The sequence below is a fragment of the Watersipora subatra genome, chromosome 1, assembly GCF_963576615.1.
Source record: "Watersipora subatra chromosome 1, tzWatSuba1.1, whole genome shotgun sequence".
Lineage (NCBI taxonomy): Eukaryota > Metazoa > Bryozoa > Gymnolaemata > Cheilostomatida > Watersiporidae > Watersipora > Watersipora subatra.
In genome coordinates, this window is record NC_088708.1 from 52,674,635 (window position 1) to 52,695,632 (window position 20,998).

The following is a 20,998-nucleotide window of genomic DNA, read 5'->3' on the forward strand; positions in this document are numbered from 1 at the left end:
ATTATAAAAGCGGTTTACCTATGAACAGAAAGTATTGTTTATTCTATGCTTTTCACCACTGGTCTAAGTCAGTTAGCGAAATAGATATAGCAAGAAAACTTTTGACTTTAATAGAATATGGTCTTTTATGAGCCAAGTGCAATATATATTATAAAATACTTCCAAACATCGAGCACAAGAGGCCACGCGACCAACGATATCATTGTTTATTTTGCATACCACGTGACAATGGTCTATAGAAATCTGGAGAAAATCAATGTTACCAAATGATTCGTTTATGTAATTAGTCTATTCCGTCAGTGCGGGTGGATAGCATCAAAATGGGCATGCATAATTTTTGCACACATTCCAGGCTCAACCACTCAACTCACACCACTGCTGCCTGAGTATTTATTTGTTTATCATTTGAGTCGTTGACGTTGCCGCAGCAGATGCTGGTATAGCTGAAGCTGACGAGAGACACTATATGCGACTAGTCGTCCGCGTAGGACATAAAGGAGCACATGTCGTCCACACTCATGGCTTACCATCATCGCTTTGCAAAGTTTATGCCACATCCGAGCCACCATAGCCATCCACCAGGTAAGTGTCAAGTATGCGTGAAGTAAATCAAAGGACATAACATTATGTTTTTCAAATTGTGACAACGGTGTGAGGTGCATCTATTTATCTTTAAGCAGATTTTGATGAATTTCAGAATAAATAGTTAAAATTTAAATGAAATAATAATAGATGGCGACAAAGAGACTAATCATCACACGCATCACCTTCCTGTCTTATCATCAGGCAGACTATTTGCTCTTTTGACAAAGGCACGTAATGAATGCAGTAACACATGTAGCCGGAGCAGCGGGCACCTGCTTATTGTGGTCAGAAAATTGTCCTATTGGCTGATTGGATTATGCTGCATGTCTTGTGCCACAAGTGTGCCACTGAACAGCTGTTGAACCTAGTATAGCAGAAGCTTAATTTGCTCTAAGGTCAAAGAGTCTTAATGAATTCAGAATGCATTAGGGTTTGGCTTGCTTCAGACGGTCTGGTTGCGGCTTCGCATCAGCAGTAACAGTGCAGCAGTCCGTGTCTCATGCGAGTTTGTTGCTAAATATAGTCACACGTTCATTATTATAGTAAGTGATTTGATTCAGGTAGTGCGAGTCACTCACACAAAACATGGTGATGCAAGCCTATGGGGGTGAGTCTCGTTACCATACTGTATATTACATTTAATCTATTTCTTTCCTACTAAGTTCTTTAGAAGGTTACAGAGTTTATCTATCATAAATGCACTTTAGTATGACTGGATTAAGACGGTGGAGTGGGCGACTTGCATGACCCAATTGGGTAAAGTTTAATTTTTTATGCTCGACCATCTAAAAAACTTTCTGTGAGCTGAAAAGTAGTCCACAGTATCTAATGTTAGCATGTATATTCTGATTGCAACCCAAGAGAACAGTAAAACTAACTGTATATATAATTTTACATTTAATATACATTCCAAAGTACCATATCTAGTAAATGGAGTATTGTATTATATTGTTACTATTAATTTATAAAATTAAGCAAAAATTGAATATTGGAAGGTTCCAAAAGTTGGAAGGGAAATTCGTCAAAGTCCAACATATTTTTAAATGCATTGCAACCACTTATTTAACTGTATATATGAATTGATAGAAGAGAAACTGCTTGTCAGGATAAAACATCGTAGCATGATTAATTTTTCTACAACTATTTTAAAATACTACCTAACAAGTCGCCTAAATGGAAACTCATAATTACATAACATGCTGTCTATTCAAGTAATAACGCTGACAGCGGCGTGGTGGCAGCGCTGAACAGCTATTTCTGTATCACAATAATCTTATATGACATCCTCGTTGTTTCCCAGCTGCTCTTTGTTAGTACAGATATTGACGTAATTGCTAATTGCGCATGCGCTCTCCATATAGCTCGTTCTATTAATGCTAATAAGGAGAAGACTGGCTAACGTGTGAGGCATTCACAAATACTAAGAGCAAACTTCTTTTCAAATAGATTTTTCAATGCAGTCAGACGAAAACATATCAAACAAACAAGGGAACGTAGAGTAGCTTAACGGCTCTCAATAGGCGGTAAGCTAGAGTAGAAGGAGGGCAGCTGATAAACGAACTGAGAGAATCAGCAGCTTTATCTACGTTTCAGGCACAATGACGATGGAAAACATAGGTGATATGGGAGGAGATCAGGATCACGTGAACTCTCCGAGTTCGGCGGATCCTCTGATGACGGCTCACGATATGTCACCGCTGACGACAAGACAACATCAGCCGTCTGTGAGTGTAGCCAGTGTGTTAGACAGCAACGAGATACGCTCTCATATACCCGAACCGACGTATCAGACACTCAATGGCAGGATGAGCCCGAATCTCGCGGCGTATGGAGGGCAATATACGACTTTATCCGGAATGCAATCTCTACCACCAATCTCTACAGTATCAGACAAATTCGGAGCTCCACACCAACACGCGCCAAATGTGAGCTCAGGTTTCTCTCTTATGCAGAACAATAACTTTGCCATGGATACGAACAATTATAGGTATGTAGAAAAACTGAACTTTGGAAATACAAGCCCTATGCATTATGGCAACATGATGATGAACGGCTATAACCAATCTCTCGGCTATCACAGCTACAATAACGGTTTGGCGTCACCAAAGCATGATCCGAAGCTAATGTCACCCAACTCTCCGTACACGGAATACCCGGTACCAGGAGTGAGGATGACGCGAAGCTTGCAATCTCCGACACCGATGATCACGGCGAACTCAATGAATCCGATGCATATATCACAGAGCCCAGTTCAACCAGTACACATGCAAACAAGAGATCGTCACATGGATTCGGGAAAAAATGAGCCGATGGAAGAAATCAACACTAAAGAGCTCGCGCAAAAGATCAGCAGCGAGCTGAAAAGGTACAGCATTCCACAAGCCGTATTCGCTCAAAGAGTTCTGTGTCGCAGTCAAGGCACCCTCAGCGATCTTTTGCGAAATCCAAAGCCGTGGAGTAAGCTGAAGTCAGGGAGAGAAACGTTCCGCAGAATGTGGAAGTGGCTTCAGGAGCCTGAATTCCAAAGAATGTCAGCCCTACGTTTGGCAGGTAGGTACATTTGCTGCTTTGCGGCAGCAATTATTGTAAAGCACGTGGATTGAACTTGCCTACTAGCAGTAGTACACACGTGTGCAACTCATCAATACTATAAGACGTGAACTCAGCTAAACATCTGAATTTGGATCAATGTGGATCAATGTGAATATTGTTATCACAGTGGTGGGGGAGTTATAGATTTTATAGTAATTCTTTCTATTAAAATACCACAGCCTGTTGCTTTTAAAATCAATGTCATACTAGGAAGCAAAATTATGGCTTCCCTAAGCAGTGTTGGTCAGGGCACGCAAACGAAGCCGGAGCCTGTCGCTGTCGTCTAGTGGCAGCCATTGCGTGGAGCCGTGCTAGCCATGACGTGACATTTGGGTATACTAGTTCTCAAGTTAATTATCGTTCCAAGTGCTGGTGACACATTGAGACGCATTGAGTATGCACCACTTGGGAGCTAAGCGTTGCGTGCTAGGGGCAGTCTCTTTATTCATTAGCTACATTGTCCGGCAGTAGAAACCAACAATGAGTTTTTCTGTTACAGTTATTGTTCGCATTACCCGCGCTTCTGGGATACAAGGAATGAATAGCTGGATTTCATGCCTTAAACACAGGCTTTGGGTGTGTTTTTACAAAGCATTTAACAGCTAGTTTTAAGAGCCCGCCTAGCATAGACATCAAGGATGGCAGTTGTTAATCACAAATATTCTTCATCGTTGTAAAGCCCAAAGATGTTAGAATCGTTGTCTGTGCGTTTCCTTCCTAATCAACAGATGCAAGCCACTTTACTAGATTAGATAGCTCATTAATTGTATAAAACACAAGGCATGGCCAGATGTGCGAAACAGCTCCCGCAATGTAAATGAACATCATTAACTGGCAGCACTCCGGCAGCACTCAGCACGTTGCAAGGATTCAAAAGTTGTTATTTGATCGTGACTATGCATTCATAATTCAGAACCAAGAGTATATTCCCCGTAGGAGCACCACTGCTGCTCTCGCAATTACAAAAGTTCTGCCGCGGTGAATGCTGCCACATATTATTATGACTCTTTTGCGCAAGCGGGCTAATGGTGTGAGAGCCGTTGTCGTCACTTGTTGTCGTTATTCAACGTTTGTTTTTAGAGCAGTGCGGGGATTAATAGCATTTGCAAATATAGGAGAGTTCATTGCTGGCATTAGCACTTGGGTTTAATCAGGTGTTTTGTGACAAAAGTGAAGCTTGATAGCCCCGTTTCCTTACACAAACACACGTTCAGTATTTTAGAATGAGTTTTTTTGTTTGCCTGTTAAGTGAGTAAATTAACACATATGCTTGTTCACTAGTTGCTTGTCTTAAAGCACGGCAGCTGCTTTGCAAGCGTTCACTTGAAAACCTAAGCGTTTTTTTCACTGATAGGAAATGGGCTGTGACTGCAAATAGATCCATTGTTTTACTAAGGAAATTTGATCCTCAAGTTGCCGTCTCAAATGAACAGTGGCTGCTTTGAGAATTAAGGCAGCAAGGCAGCGATTTGAAAGGCTTTTCGAATACCGCACAAACAACGGCATCATTGCATCACGGCTAATTATAAGTACTACATCCTTTATGGACCAACAACTCCAGCTACCAGTAGATACAAGCAACTGAAAAGCGGGGCAGACAAGTTTACCATTCGATAAAAAGTTTTAAAAAAAGTACACTAAAAAAGTAACATTCGTTATATGTATCTACATATAAATACAAATTTTATAAACAGGATTAGTCAAGTTTTTTTACTAAAACTAATTTTAAAATTAATTAAACTAGTAAATTCTTGAAATATTTTTAAAGGCTGCATGAACCAAAGTTGTTGACTGTATACAGTACATAAAATTAACAGCTGCCATATGACAAACCATGGGTTTTATGGGTATAGTTGTTTATATTATAATATTATATTATAAAATCAGGAGTGTGGGTTTGGTGTATCTAAACTAAACTTGGACCACAATTTTCCTTCAATGTTTTGCAATTAAAATGCAGAGAAATACATATAATTTTCTTTCATTTCAAAGTACAATTTTGTTTTAACCTGTCGTATCTAATTATTAGGGCTTTTTGAGAGCTAGCTGGCCAGCGTTGTAGTAATGTTTTCAGAACTCACAAATATTTTATCAACAAGAGTTTTTGATGCTAACATTATAACAACAAAAAGAAAACTAGAAGGAAACAACAGACCCATTTGTAGTTGATACACAGAATACTAGGAATAAGTTTCTAGCAGATTTATGACGCTGACTACTGACAAGGTCTGTTCAACACTTGTCTTACTGAGTTACTTGTCTGTTTTTCATAAAAACATATGAGAACTCACCAGCCAATCCCTAGCTGCCCTACTTCTATAGATATTAAGGAAAATTAGCATTAAAAAAATTTATGTCAAGGAAATTATGAGAATGTTAGATTACATAGCTGGATTACATAGCTGGATTACATAGCTGGGTTACATAGCTACGATTCTCTTGCAGGCAAATTTCTATGATTAGATATGAGCCACAGATAAGCTATTAAGTATGTAACAGTGGTGAAGTAGGAATGACCAACCAAAAGCGTCTCCCTCATATTAGACTTTTTGATTGGTCAATTTTTCTATCAAGTTGTTACACTATCTTCTGCAGCATCTATAGTATAAAAACACTATTTACTTTTGTAATTCTGACTTCAGTAGACTTGATAACGAGCATTTTTAATATTATATATAGCCTATATAATATTATATTATATATAAAATTATATACATTTACTGTGAAGGAAGATGAAGAGGTAGAAGTGAGAAGCTGCGGTCCATATGAAGTATCTTAGACTTTAAGCTTAGATGAAAAAAAACGAAAAAGATGTTAGCTCTGTGCCTAATGAGCATAGTCATGCTTCAGGCGCTTCCCCTTTCACTCCTCACAGCATTACAAGGCCTTTAAGGCTGGTTCACACTGTATCGTCCTTCATTCATCGTCTTTGCGGCATTCATTGTCAATTATGTGACCATGTAGTTGACTATGTCGACTATACTCTGCAGCCGAAATACAGCGATATTGCGTGAACCAGTCTTTAAAAAGTATAAGAATCGCTCAGAGTACCTGATCAAACAAACAATTGATAACGAATGCTATATACGGGCTAATAATAATGCTATATACGGGCTAATAATAATGCTATATACGGGCTGACTCAAATAGGAAAATAGTAAAATTTTAATGCAAGTCTGTTAATAACTACAGCCGCTTGCCTTTTGTGAAATTGTAAAACTATTTTTGAATCAGAAGGTCTAACACAATAGCCAACCTTGCATTAACTAGCAAAAGTGTTAAACCATTGAGTGCTGCATTCTTATTTAGTTGAATTGCGTTGTTGTACTTGCAGCGCTGTACCTAAATTTGGTTTAAAGACAACTGGAAGAAGGTGGAACAAATATACTTGTCTAAAATATCTAGAAAAATATTTATTATGCCAGTGTTGATATATAACATGTTTGCAATATTGCGCTATAAGAAAAATATTGAGACAACAATAAAAATATCCCCAAAAGCAAGACATCTCCAAACGTTTGAGATGATGGCTTAGCTAAAAATGCAGCTACTCTATATTTTGCAAGTGGTTGATATTCAGGAGGCATTCATCTCCCAGCAACCCAAAATTCATGATTGAAAAGTTACGATAAAAACCATAAATGGCGAGTGTAAGTTGAGGGATATAGGAATGGATAATAAATGTAACAGTCGACAATATATTGTCGACAGTCACTAGTGCTGTAACTATGTTAGCTACAACAAGAATAGAGAAGCCGGTTTCGCAAGCGCGTTCACTTCAATGAAGTCTGGCGTAATTTGAAATTACTGTAAGAGAAAATGACACAGAGGAAAGGGTTAAGAGCACGCGAGTGAATCAGTCAGTGTGGGTTTGAACTGAATCAGTGGAACACTTCGTACTACGGAGTTTCACAAGGCAGATTCTCTTGGGACGACTATGGCATTATCTTCTTTGTTTTCTCATCACACAGCCTCCCTATTAAGCCTTGCGTGTAACTGGAACAAAGCATTCGAAGCGGCTCGGGAGAGTATCAAGCGGCTTGCAATCCTGCCTTGTTTATCAGCGCTGTTTGAGTATAATGATACGAGTTTTTGAAGCTCAGTTTTACATAGCAAATCGCAATCATTTTACGTAATTAGCACGGCTATTGTTTTTCTCCGTGACAAGCTAAAAGCTTTCAGCGTTCCGTCTAATGGGATCAAATCTCGCTCGAATAATATCCGTTTAACTAGCACACTCTAAAATTTCATTTCAAGCTGAAAAGACATTTAATTATAGCTTGCAGATGGCGAGAACTAAGCCTATCATGTCTAAAATGAAACGAAGGGCAAAGATTTATTGCGCTAATGAAGTTCTCTAGTGACTAGGCTCTCAAGAGTGGCGCTCTCCAAGACTCCACGAGACAATTAACGCACAACTAATTGAGGGCGGGAAGCTACCGAGAGAGAGAAAGCTGACCCATATGCTTCTACTCGTTGCAAATCAGTCATATACTAGCCGTTAGAAGGCTTTTCCATCTTCAACCTCTTTTATAGCATAAACATACTGAACTGTCACAGCTCTGTATCTGCTACTAGTCTACATTCATGTTATTGATCTGTGTAGGACTCAGTGACAATGAGATTCAGAGGCAAGACGAATCCATAAATCCATAAGCATAGGTCTCCCTAGCTCACAGCACCAAAGAAAATCCATTCATAATGCATGATTTTTATTGGAAATTGTTGTGATTACTGATTTTAAATGATTTAGTTGGGAATGCCTTATTGATGTTTTTACTGGGGAACACCTCTTGTTTCTTGTGTAAAACTCAATAGTACACTTAAGATCAGCTGATGCACTCTTGTTTCTAATACTACCATCGCCAGCAAAGCTAAATCGTTCGAGGGCCATGCAGCGAGTGAGTCAAATATAACAAATGTAAACTTAAAATTACTAATTCAAAATCACCATATACGTCATAATAATAAAAAAGACTCTGAATGTCAATTATGTAACAGTAAACCTACATCATCCTTGTTCTTCACTGGCGCCGATCTTATCGTTGGCTCTCTTAAAATTAGCCATATTAGATTATGTATAAAATCATATTCCCTTTCTAGCTATCTCGTCTCCGCTAAAATTTGCAATAGTGGACTAAATTAATTTATCAACGTTCTGCTCAACCTCCATTAGATTATGTTTGGGCATTTAAAACATTGCACTCGCTTTCACTTCGCTGGAAGGCATCACTGAATGTATCAGTATAACTGATGGGTTATTTGACAGCTGAAAGCTCATGCTAATGGTTAATTCGTACGCGTAAAACACTCAGCAGAAAGCAAATAATGCCACGCGACCTAATGCAAACAAGCCATAGCATTATGCCACGAGAGATGAATTGACATTGTATTAATATCGGATGAGAAAACTCGAGTAGGTATGCGACTCTTCATGAATAAATGCTATGCATGGCAGCTGACAACAAAGAACAAAAGCTCTATACCCATCCATAAAGATATGCAGTTTTTTTTGTTTGACAACAAGCGACAACGTTAAGACAAAAGATTTGCATAACCGTGTGGGACGGAGACGTTTAAAGAGAGAGGAGACATGATACGCGCAGAATAATATTTGATGAACAAAAATAGAAAGAGGGGCAAATTCCTTTGTAATATACTTGTGTAACTGTCAACGCGTAACAATGGGAATGGCAAGTCTTGTTCAGGCGCTTTTTATTGACAATAGCCAGCATTTTTGGCTAATTTTCCACATGAAGCACTAGCATAATTGTGCTCTCAGCCGCGATATAATGAAATAAAGAAAACTGGATTGTCTAATTAATTATTAATAAGTTTATTGATAAATTCTCATCTTCACTTCTTCCAACAGGTGCGTTTGAATTTCCATCTGAAAAACTTTTGTATCGCCTCATTAATTTGCAATGAAATTGCCAAAACAATAAACGTAATGAGATGGGCAGAGGTCATTGTCGCTAATTAATCTACACGTTGCATCCAGACTCTTAAACAGGACTTGAGCAATTACAAGCGCTGAGCAGAGATACTTACATTGTAACCCTTTCAATACCAAAACCATACGTATACGAAATTTAAATAAAATAACACCAAACTCCTTTATGTTGCTGTATGGTTAAGACAAAAGATTTTAATGTTTAGGCTTGCCAGAACGAAAGTAATCACAGGGTTATGAAGACACGCATTATAACATATTCTTCAGTATCTGTCAGATTCAGACATTTAATAACTTTAAATTCTAGCTAAAATTGCTTTGACTTAATATTGCTACAATATTTGGATAATTGAAAACATATTCTTATAAAAAAAAATCAACAGGTTTCTCATTAGTTATGAATACTTTGACTAGTAATTTTCAACTTGACTTTTTTACTTTAAATATTTTGCCAATTTAATAAATTGTTTATAAATTACAGGTACACAGATGATGCATTTGCAAGATCCGAAAATGAAACCTGGTAAGTAAATTTCAGAGATGTTAAAAAGTGGCAGATGTTTGCATTATATGGTCTTGGAATATAATCTAATCTCAAAGCAGCTAATTTCGCTTCTACTAGTTAAGATACTCATGACAGCCGTCAGTTTAGCCTAGTTCAACGAGGCAGCTCATACAAGAGAAATCTTCGCTGCCATGAGCGTTTAGTTAGTACTAGACTGTCAACTAGTAAGGTCCACGTTCTATTCACCAGTGCAATGACACAGCGGCTCTTGCATGCAAACCTACTTTCTCACATATATGCTGTATTCACCTTATTACTGACAGCAAAACCTATCGATACGAGGCTAGTTAAACAGTAAAACTACTAATATTGTACCAGATGTGTAAGTTTTTGAAGACTAAATGACAAATGTTCAACTAGCTGATATTTTATACAGCTTTGTTGCTCGCTTCGCACAGCATTTTTGAACTAAGGAAATTTCAATGTGTATAGAAATTGGAAAACTTCTTGGTGCAAAATTGCAAGGTGTGTATTTTAGACTAACAAAAATAAATATTAGCTTTTTTTCCATACAACGGATTCATATATGATCAACTTCTAGCAAACAAAACAATTCTCAAACTTTGCCATTAAAATATTAACGCTGGATTTCATGGCTGCATCAAGACGATGACAAAGGAGGGCTTCGTGCTCTTCTGCTATTATTATGCCTAATGCCTGGTTGGCTTATCAACAAATTAAGCAAGAATTACCCACAATGCTTCAGTTGTGATCTAAAATATAATTAGTTTTCACATTTCGCCATAATTCACTTGACTTCTTTAGTTAGGTATAGCATTTGACTAAATCACCTTTTGCACCAGCTGTCATGAGAATAATTTCGTTTCTCACAGTTGCAAATCGGAGTTGTAATTGCTTTATCCACTCGGTCCTTGTCAAGGCTCTGGCACTGCAATTACTCTGATAAGGTTTGATTGGGGCAGACTATTCTCAGACATAGACGGAATGTTTGTAGGCGTGGGACCAGTCAGTATGGGCACAAAGAGGAAAATGGAAAATGATATGATGTCCCATTCGAGTGACGAAACGCGTCAGGGACCAAAAAAGCCAAGACTAGTATTTACAGACATTCAAAGACGCACTCTTCATGCAATATTTAAGGAGACAAAACGACCTAACAAAGACATGCAAGCAACAATAGCGCAGCAACTGGGTCTCGAGGTAAGATTTTACTTAAAAAAGATCTTGAGAGTTATGTAACATAGGTGCCACCCACATATTGTACACCTGACTAGACCGGTAAGATTTAAAAAGACAACTATGTGAGTTTCTAGCCCGCAGTTCCTAACAAGGTTGCAGAATGTTATGCAATTGTTATAAAAGTTATAAACTATTTTCTCACGTCCGTGGTACTACTGATTACATATAACCACCAACACAGCTATACATTTTTCAAACCGATTAGAACTCGTAGGCTATGATCTCACAAATAGTTATCTTTTTTAAATCTTCCCGACTAGTTCACCTTCTTCCCTTCTCAATGACTGATAGATTTTGATGTTTAACCATTTACAACATATGTATTGTTATATATGGTTTTTTTAAATATATAACAATATTATAATATTGTTATAATGACAATATTATATATAACAACATTATAACATTGTTATAATGACAATATTATCTATAACAACATTATTATAATGACAATATTATATATAACAACATTATAACATTGTTATAATGACAATATTATATATAACAACATTATAACATTGTTATAATGACAATACTATCTATAACAACATTATAACATTGTTATAATGACAATATTATATATAACAACATTATAACATTGTTATAACGACAATATTATATATAACAACATTATAACATTGTTATGACAATATTATATATAAAAATATATAATCATGTCATGTATAATTTACCAAACAGAAGTTCTATTTCAAATATGATGATAAAGGTTTACCCTTACAGGTTACAACGGTTGCCAACTTTTTCATGAATGCAAGGCGTAGATCGGTTGACAAATGGAAAGATGAAATGGACCGAGATTCAAGTGGAGGTTCTACCACATCCACGAAAAACTAATTTCCGAGTTTTAGTCCATTATTCGACTCACAGATGTGTATATCAACTTTTGCTAGATTTTACCTATGTCAATATGCTTACTGCCTATACTACAGCATTATTTTTAGTAGCACATTTGTTATCTAGGCACTACCAGGTAGCTCAGATCGCTGCAAATATTCACTTCTACTCGATACATCGGTGTCAGCTAAGCATTTCTTTCATTCTTCGTGGTAAATAAGTGTGAGTGAAAAGAAGAGCTTTTATTCTTTCCAGATTTCTATAAAAGGGTAGATGAATCTCACTACAATATGTTACGTGTCTCCATTGGCAATCGGTATAATGTATTTGTAATCTCATTTTCCCCATTATAATAATTATTGCACATTCCAAAATGTGTGTATATTTTCTTATTTTTAAATTAGTTGTTATTGTATTGTGCTACATAGACCGTGGTTTTGTGTATTTCTTTTCGGTACTATTTAATGTTGCACTATTTTTAGTTAACCGTGTAAACGCCGTTCATTTATTATTTTTACATTTGTAAGTATTAGAAGAGATGGAAAGCAATTCAACGGCAGTGCAATAGTACTAAAATTCATTGTTGTACGGTGCAATACATATCGTAGCATCTTAATAGTATTACTGTTGTTTGCCATGAATTTCTCGAATTGTTATTGACAATCATATCATTGCGGCCATCTCCGAAATCTCATCACACTTAGCCAAAATGACTGAAACACCTTATTGAGTCTTGGTGAAGATTTATATTTTGTTTTACATTCCGCCTATCTGCGCACGCTAGTCATTTTTTTGTTATCTCTTCACAATCACTCACTACCTATTTGTTGTAGTCCTATTTTTGTTACTTTGGCCAAAGTCACCTTTATTATTATTTGTTGTCCTGCAAATTTTATTGCACTGTTTATTGTTGTGTATTTTTATAAATTATTTATTTATAATATTACAGTGATGTAATGTGCCTCTGTATTGGCACAACCTATTTTCCATAACTACGTTGTGTTCAAGATCGACACTGTACTGTAACTATATATTATTATAGCGCAGATGATTCCAACCTTAAACAATATATTCTTGAAGCATCTAAAATCTCGATGTTTTAAAATCCTTTTAACTTCAAATTGGCCCACTTTTGATAAAAATCATGTGCGAGGGAAAAAGTAACACAAGAATTTGGCTCAGCTGATAAAATTTACATGATGAAAAGGTTCGGTTATCATGAATATATTTGAGTATAAACATAAAATATGATTTGACCCTTGCAACTAACACCTTAGCTGAGCGAGTGAAATGCAGAATCTGCGTGACATGACAGCTTATGAAAGAGTAGCTGACCTCTGTTACAGTAAGAGAATATAATGTTTGCGATAATCTATGCAAAAATAACGCTTTGATGTATGCACGGTACCATGGTTCATGTAATACTTGCAGCCGTAATGTTACATGAGAAGGTTGAGTATTAGCGCAATGCATTAGCCTTGCAGTAATTTGAACATCTGTGCAAAAATATGGGAGAAGATGCAATACTATGTGCAGAAATGAAGGTACTGATACTGAATGCGAAAGACAGTTTAACCCATCACCAAATAGCATACACTAAAGTTATTAATCGTCTTTTTCCTCTTGCAATCGAGCTTTTTCCTGCATAAGTGCATGAAGTTTTAGTTGCATAGATTGTATCTCAGCTTCAAGTTTGGCCAAATGAGCATCAGCATGACTTTGGACTTCACCGGGTTGAGTAGAAGGAGACTGAGCAACCTTCTCCTCTAATGGCTTTGAGTCTGCAAAACGGCGGAGCGTTCATGAACAGGTTTTGCCTTATTACTATGATAGGACTAGCAGTATAAACAAAGCTAGTTTAATGATATCAACACTGACATATTGAAAGTAGTAATACTCACAATGCAGCTAGTCTTAGATACCTAACGTTACTAAATCCCACTGATGCATTTCAAGACAGACAGACATGATGCAAGAAACTCCAGGCTAACTTCATATAATAAAACTGAAATGTCACGCAACAACAAAGTGAGACTACAACAATACACAGCCCAAGATACATAGAAGAACTCAACTTTCCCGTGCTGATGCATCTGAGCTCTATTATGCACAAAGTCATAAGTAATTCATCTAGCCTGTAATATATTTATATATATATAATATATATATTATATAATATTATATATAATATATATATTATTATATATATAATTATATATATATATTATTATATATTTATAATTTATCTATTGCAAAATTTCTTCAACTTCTTTGTTTCAATCCTCTTGGCACCCAAATCAAATCACTCCCAGTACTGTTCACTACTTTTTGGGATCAATGTGTCATGATGCTGTTTTCAACTCCTCCATTGTTTACTCAAACTTGGAATGCATAGGCTGAAGGTTCTCAATTATAAAATAAACCAAGAGGATAAGCACCAAGTATTTGAGAGCAGACAACTACAATTTGTCAGTGTGAATCAATTCTCTTGCCACAGGAACAACTGGGAAGTGCTTCGAGGCCAGGAACCAATTCTGCCATTAGCCAGAGTCAACAACAGCGTACAAAAACCATCTTATCATTCCAACTTTTAATTCCAATCATAATAAGTCTGTACAGAAACTGTGATAGCTGCCCAAAAGCATGCGAAAAGTTTATTCTAGAATACATACACCTTTTTACCAAACGCAAAAATCTAACAATATTCGGTCAAACAGAAATGAATGGCTCTTTTAAAACAAAACAATTGAGATTAAGCTCAAACTCAATTTTTAAACAACCTCAGAAATTTTTCAAATAATCATAAAGTTAATAAATATTTTTTTACCAGCACTGGATAACTAGGAAAAATGAACATAGAATTTCCACAGCAGTCGTTTGATTTCGACTTACCAAATTAAACGCTATATTATTGCAGTGTGAATGTCTGGGGAACTCATTGAATTAACTTTGTTACAATTTTATCAATTATCAATGTAGGAAGAGTTGTTGTTTACCGAAAGCCATGTGAATGTTGTTACGGATATTATTCTAAACACCAAATGGAGTTGTAAGTAAACGGATCATAAATTTATATTATGATCCGTTTACTAGCTACTTTTATTGAATATTAAAGGTAAGGAGCACATTTGTAGTAAAGGTAAGGAGCACATTTGTAGCAAAGGTAAGGAGCACATTTGTAGTAAAGGTAAGGAGCACATTTGTAGTAAAGGTAAGGAGCACATTTGTAGTAAAGGTAAGGAGCACATTTGTAGTAAAGGTAAGGAGCATATTTGCAGTAAAGGTAAGGAGCACATTTGTAGTAAAGGTAAGGAGCACATTTGTAGTAAAGGTAAGTAGCACATTTGTAGTAAAGGTAAGGAGCACATTTGTAGTAAAGGTAAGGAGCACATTTGTAGTAAAGGTAAGGAGCACATTTGTAGTAAAGGTAAGGAGCACATTTGTAGTAAAGGTAAGGAGCATATTTGCAGTAAAGGTAAGGAGCACATTTGTAGTAAAGGTAAGGAGCACATTTGTAGTAAAGGTAAGTAGCACATTTGTAGTAAAGGTAAGGAGCACATTTGTAGTAAAGGTAAGGAACACATTTGTAGTAAAGGTGAGGAGCACATTTGTAGTGAAGGTAAGGAGCACATTTGTAGTAAAGCGGTTTTATAAATAATTAGTGAAACTTAAATACTATGTTTAAAGATGTAGTTGCGTCAAAAAAGTCAATTTAATGAAATTAGGACCCATAAAAGGCTAAAACATCAGCTACAATTTGATGCCATTTTTGTCTTTGTAGACTAACCCTGTCCAGAGATATATGCGTTTGAATGAGGCCCTCTTTTAAAAAGCTCACGTTCCAGTGGGTGCCTATTTCGTGACGTCACAAGCAAGGTATCTGAAACGAAACCACGAGCGATAAATATGAGGTCGCTTCGTTAGCCAATCATGAGCGCGAAATCTTTATATAGGCTGTAATAAATGTTATCACTCGTAAAACGCGTTGTCTGTGATCTTGAAGAATCTCATCGTTAGAGAATTCTCAACGTTACTGATTCAACGCGTTTCAACAATTACTAAGTTATACATAGTTTTGTATAGCGACTGCGACTCAGAGTTATTTGAGCAACTTTTAGTAAAATATTGGAGTAGACAGCCTATGGCTGTTGACAGGCGTCAGCAGCGTTTCGCTGCAGAGGAAGACAGAATGGAGGTAAATTAACTTAGAGTCTTCTATACTTGAGTAAATATAATATTTTTATAGTCATAAATACATTTACTAATTAATAAAATGATAATTCTTTGCTATCTCCAATCATCGTTTCATAGCTTATCTGCCGTTTTACCTAGCTTTAATATGTTTTCGAATTTTTTTTAGTAAATTAGAGTCATGATTACCAATTATTTTCACTCGTAGGAAGTGGGTAAAATCGATTGATCATTGCAAATCTTTAATTTCCAGAACCAAAGCTTCGAATCGTTAGCTTGGCTTGCTTGTGCCTTTATTAAATGTTTATTCGTTTTTAAAACTACACTCGCAATCTATTTAACTCCTAATTTGGAAGCTGTCAATAGATACGCTTTAGAATGACATATCTATGAATGACATATATTTATTGCATTTTTTTTACTGATTACAGAATGTTTATGTCGTCCCACCAGCCGAAGAAGCTTTGTCAGTGTGGAAACTGCCATAAAGTGGAAAGAGAGACTTGAATGCGTGCTGCATAAGCCATGATGTTTTGTTTGAGTTTGTTGCAGTAGATGAATTTGTCTTATTGTATCAGCTAATACTATCTGAGTGGCCACGACTTGATGAATATTTTTAATAAAAGTTTTATGCCGAGATGAAAATAATTTTGCTTGTAAAAATTATATAATAAAATAATATTGTTAAAGATAATGCAAAACATGATTTGCAGAATATTGTAGTGAATTGGATATGGTATATGGATGTCCGCAGAACTGGAGAAGGTGAGTTCAAATCCAGTTTGCAGCAGACTTCTCATCCTTAACACTCTATCCCTGTCTATATTCTTTTCAAAGACGTGGCTTGCTTATTTCACTTCGGTAGTATTCGGTAAGAATACTACTAGTAAGAAACTAGTACGTAGACGGTGTAGGCAATGATATACAGCCCTGCCCCAAAGATAGGCGACAGGCATAATGTGGGCGAGGCTTATAAGAGGCGGTATATCGTTAGTATAATGGGTAGCTGCTGATACAAAGACCGCGTTCTACATAGTGACTTGACAGAATTATCGTAGACCGGTAGAATTGGTAGTCGGTACCCAAATGTTTACACAACATTTGGAGAAAGTGAGTAGAACAAATTTTCAATTTTCGTTATTTGAGGCCTTTGAAACATTCATAATAATGCATCTGTAGCAGGATTTAAAATTTTATTCTAGCCAACATGAGCAAATTCAAAATAAGATATATGCCAATAGAGCCGCGTAAGACTAGACTTTTATCGCAAATAGCCGATGTGAATACGAGAGATGGAGACAGGTTGCCTAACGCGTGACATCATTTTGGGCAAGTCTGGGCACGTTTTTGTGGCCTGAGCGTTTTTACGGCGATCAGATTTTTTCGGTTTTAATCTTCAAATATCTTGGCAATGCGATCGCGTAACACAACAAACAACATATCAACTGATAGAGAAAAAAATGCTTTCTTTTAAGATCAACTTAAATTTGACGCAACTACATCTTTAATAAAACTGTTGACTCCAACCATGGTAAATTTAACTCTTATATTATTTAGTTTATTACTTGTTGTTTATTACTAATTTATTAATGTGTTGGAAAGTTACAACATTAACTTTTAAAGCAGTAATTCGCTTGCTATTCAATAATAAATTGTGATTCCTAAAACCACAGAAACTTAATTTTTGATGGCAGAGTTCCAAAAGGTGCAACCGACCCAACTGCAACAGGGTTAATTAAACATGCTTGCTACCTGTACTAAATAAAAAATGTGACAAAAGTACTTTTTCAAATGTATGCTATATCTATAGTTGCTAATGTTAAATATAAAAGTAAACACTCAATGTAAGCGGTTTGACCAAATAATTCGAGCTTAATGATAAGATATTTTAAATTCACACCTGAACTTAATATCAGGCAAAAATACATATTAGCGGGTAATAATTATTGGTATAAAATCTATTTTGCTAAGTCATTCATGTAATGCTAACATCTCTGAAAGGGACCATATAAACATAATCTTAACTACGACAAATATTTTTGTTTCAGACAATGAAATAACCTTTACATAAAAAAACAAGCTATGTTATTAGGCTATCATGGATGCCCGCCAAGAGCACAAAAAAGTCAATCTTACCCAACATAAACGGTGAAACTGCCTCCCCAACATCACAGCCCGATGGATCAGTGATGCGAACCAGCAAGCCATTGGATTCATCTACCACTTCTATTATTACATTTTTCTGGTCTAGTTTTAGCACTTGTTGACGGGCGGCATCAGTAAGTGTGCCTTCAACGCCTATGATCAACGTGAACAATCATATAAACACAGCATAGCCAAGCGTTAGTAGTAATGAAACACTGGATTCCTGGATAGATAGTATTATTGGATAGATGCTGTCTATTTGTCTGTAGATACTCGGACATACTAACACTATTAACTAGTACAAAAAATCATGTTTTACACGCTTTCAGATAGATGCTATCAAAACAAAGCAACTTCATATTTTTTTCCACCAATGCAACTTATACGTACCACGACCAGTAACAAATTTCTGACAGCAACAGAATAAACACATTTGGACAAGTTATTGTATCATAAGATCAATACAAACAATAATGAGCGCGTCTCGTTTCGCAAATGAGCACTTACCACTCGCTAACCTAGTAACTTCTTCAGAAGATAAGGCAACCCCCAAATTACGATTATAGTAGTATAATGAAAAAAATACAGCACAAACCTGCAAGAGAGCATTCCACAGCGCGCAGGGGTATCCGAGCACTTGCCTCATCCAAGCTTCTGACATTAGATAATGTCTCGGTGTAAGTGGAGCCATAGTCTGCTGACTGAACAGTCAGTTTATTACCTGCATGAGACTTGAGGACTATAGCCCGGTCCCATTCCTCAAATAGAGTGCAGTAGACAAAAACAACCTCTCCCACCCTGACCGAGGTGGGTGGAGACCTTTCTGAAGCCAGGCTAGATTGCTCCTTGATCGTTTCCAGACACAACTGTATATCTGCAGTCAAACCAGAACCTCAGTCAGATCGCCTACATGCCGAGTGATAAAGAATGTATGTTGATCAAATGTTTACAAAAACTTAACACACAAAATCTTTAACACAGTGCAATAAAAACCAAATAGAGATAGTTGCTGATAAAAAGGTTGTTTGATAGACTCATGAGTATATGACTAGTGTAAAAAATACCTTTTTGAATAGCAGGAGTAAAATACATCTCCAATGGACTAACTACATGCAGAATATTAGCTTGAAAGGGTCCCTTAGGGACGCTAACGTAGGGGATATCTGTACCAGCCATCCAATGCTTCTCACCTACAAGCATGTACCCAGCTAACCATGATAATGCTAGAGACATGCCTTGTGCCACCATTCTGCAAGAAAGATACAAGAGCCGAAAGGACTCAATCAAACCAATATACTATATGTTCTTGCGTTTAAACAATTTTTGGTTGTATTTGTGAATGTTACTTATAAGGCAATACACCTTAGCTATGGACTCTCAACAGACTCGCATCAGCCAAAATAATATGTAAGCGAAGAAAAGGCTCAGCTGGCTAAAATATGGAAATCTAACTCAAAGATTATGGCTAATAAAATAAACGGCATCTAAAGTTTGTTGGTTGACATCGAAGTTGTTTCCCCTTTGTGACTTGGAAGACCTTTCAAACTACACATCGAAGTTCAGGAATGTTGGTTGTATTGGAATAACCATAACCGTTTAGTTTGTTCCACAATACAAATGTATGCAGTATGTTTCGATTTGTTTCATTTAATAACAAGGTTTAAAAGTACATACACATAAGAACAGATAAATGTCACAACAAAATGCTAGCAAGTGTCATTACTTTTTAAAGTAAATCTCATGCTGTAGCAAACATTCATAAATGTAAAAAACCACTTGCAGCTCTGACACAGGTTCTACTATTGGAAAAAATAAACCCTACCACAATGAAGCATTATTAAAAAGGCTTTCCAACCATTTAAATAATTAGCGGTAACCCATCAAAAGCTATGAAAGCTAATCTTCTGGAGAACCCGTGGCTAATACAAACCTGAAGCCTCACCCAGTGGCTGCCCATCATGAGCAACTCTGACTGTGTACACACCATCCTCATAGCCAATAACCTGTAAATGTGGCAAAATGACATGCAAGTTTGATCAGGGAAAGAAACATCTAGTAGGCATAAAATTAGAGAAATAAGTTTAGCAGGCTACAGCCGAATCATATTCACCATCATAACACCACATCAACGTAATGACTATCAAAACTACTGAATTCAATGCACGAGTTCAAAGATTACATAATCAAATATACCATCCAATAGTTCTAAGCATTGTTAACTTGGAGCGCATTCAAAGGCTCTGATGTTAAATATACCATATACTACACAAGGGTATCATGTAATATACCATATACTACACAAGGGTATCATGTAATATACCATATACTATACAAGGGTATCATGTAATATACCATATACTACACAAGGGTATCATGTAATATACCATATACTATACAAGGGTATCATGTAATATACCATATACTATACAAGGGCATCTACTACACAAGGGCATCTATCGCAAATACATAATCACTTACTATCAATCCATAAAATAAATGATGGTTCACTACTATTTTTTTATAATTCACCCATTCTAGAACAGCATATCGTACACAAGGAGTTAAAAGTACCTTCAACTCAATAGGCAGCTGCATAAAAGGTTTGAGAATGGCGTTCTTCTGGTCGGGATCTGTGACACCCTCGAGTTGACAGACTGGGATTGACTGGCAGGGCAGTTCAGCAAATCGCGGCAGCAATGGTCGAAGTTTGTCGAAAGTGACCTTACAAGTCTCACCGTCACAATCTAGCTGTTGGATAAGCGCGACTTTGTTAGCTGTAGACACCCTCTGTATACAACCGCGTAGCCACACACCTGCAGGCCAAATAGAAAATGGAATGTTTGTAATAGCAACAAATAGTAATTATAGTAAATTGTAAATAGAACATGAAGCATCCCCTTTGGGCTTCGAAA

The 20,998-nt window shown here is 36.5% G+C and overlaps 3 protein-coding genes across 5 annotated transcripts in view; 2 read left to right on the top strand and 1 right to left on the bottom strand.

Moving 5' to 3' along the window:
• The first annotated feature begins 316 nt into the window (after nucleotides 1-316).
• LOC137400290 (hepatocyte nuclear factor 6-like) lies at nucleotides 317-12,823 on the top strand. Of its 2 annotated transcripts, none has more exons than XM_068086622.1 (5): nucleotides 317-582; nucleotides 2,179-3,135; nucleotides 9,612-9,653; nucleotides 10,636-10,856; nucleotides 11,637-12,823. In XM_068086622.1, exons 1-5 carry the CDS (start codon nucleotides 504-506, stop codon nucleotides 11,748-11,750), a joined length of 1,413 nt encoding a protein of 470 aa, XP_067942723.1. In that variant the 5' UTR covers nucleotides 317-503; the 3' UTR covers nucleotides 11,751-12,823. The 2 variants fall into 2 exon arrangements, with proteins under 2 accessions (XP_067942723.1, XP_067942730.1); XM_068086629.1 differs by having other exon boundaries at nucleotides 10,651-10,856.
• Nucleotides 12,824-12,975: 152 nt separating this feature from the next.
• Nucleotides 12,976-20,998, bottom strand: part of LOC137400211 (tudor domain-containing protein 1-like) — a 46,695-nt gene continuing 38,672 nt past the window's right edge. For both annotated transcript variants that reach the window (XM_068086550.1, XM_068086542.1), the window contains 6 exons: nucleotides 20,658-20,899; nucleotides 20,017-20,089; nucleotides 19,151-19,276; nucleotides 18,682-18,960; nucleotides 18,078-18,239; nucleotides 12,976-13,531 (listed from right to left, as the gene is read on the bottom strand). In XM_068086550.1, coding sequence (XP_067942651.1) covers nucleotides 13,356-13,531; nucleotides 18,078-18,239; nucleotides 18,682-18,960; nucleotides 19,151-19,276; nucleotides 20,017-20,089; nucleotides 20,658-20,899 — 1,058 coding nt within the window. In that variant the 3' untranslated portion in view covers nucleotides 12,976-13,355. The remainder of the gene's footprint in view (nucleotides 13,532-18,077; nucleotides 18,240-18,681; nucleotides 18,961-19,150; nucleotides 19,277-20,016; nucleotides 20,090-20,657; nucleotides 20,900-20,998) is intronic.
• Nucleotides 14,138-16,170, top strand: LOC137385368 (uncharacterized). The gene is made up of 3 exons (XM_068071817.1): nucleotides 14,138-14,311; nucleotides 14,866-15,369; nucleotides 16,150-16,170. The coding sequence occupies exons 1-3, from the start codon at nucleotides 14,138-14,140 to the stop codon at nucleotides 16,168-16,170; spliced, it is 699 nt and encodes a 232-aa protein (XP_067927918.1).

What these genes read in the sequence shown, in the direction of transcription:
- LOC137385368 (XM_068071817.1), top strand. Translation starts at nt 14,138, where the DNA reads ATGCATAGGCTGAAGGTTCTCAATTATAAAATAAACCAAGAGGATAAG. An exon ending in TAGCCAGAGTCAACAACAGC is followed by an intron (nt 14,312 to 14,865) that starts GTACAAAAACCA and finishes TGAATATTAAAG; the next exon opens with GTAAGGAGCACATTTGTAGT. An exon ending in GGAGCACATTTGTAGTGAAG is followed by an intron (nt 15,370 to 16,149) that starts GTAAGGAGCACA and finishes TTTCACTCGTAG; the next exon opens with GAAGTGGGTAAAATCGATTG.
- LOC137400290 (XM_068086622.1), top strand. Translation starts at nt 504, where the DNA reads ATGTCGTCCACACTCATGGCTTACCATCATCGCTTTGCAAAGTTTATG. An exon ending in GTCAGCCCTACGTTTGGCAG is followed by an intron (nt 3,136 to 9,611) that starts GTAGGTACATTT and finishes TATAAATTACAG; the next exon opens with GTACACAGATGATGCATTTG. An exon ending in CGCAGCAACTGGGTCTCGAG is followed by an intron (nt 10,857 to 11,636) that starts GTAAGATTTTAC and finishes TTACCCTTACAG; the next exon opens with GTTACAACGGTTGCCAACTT.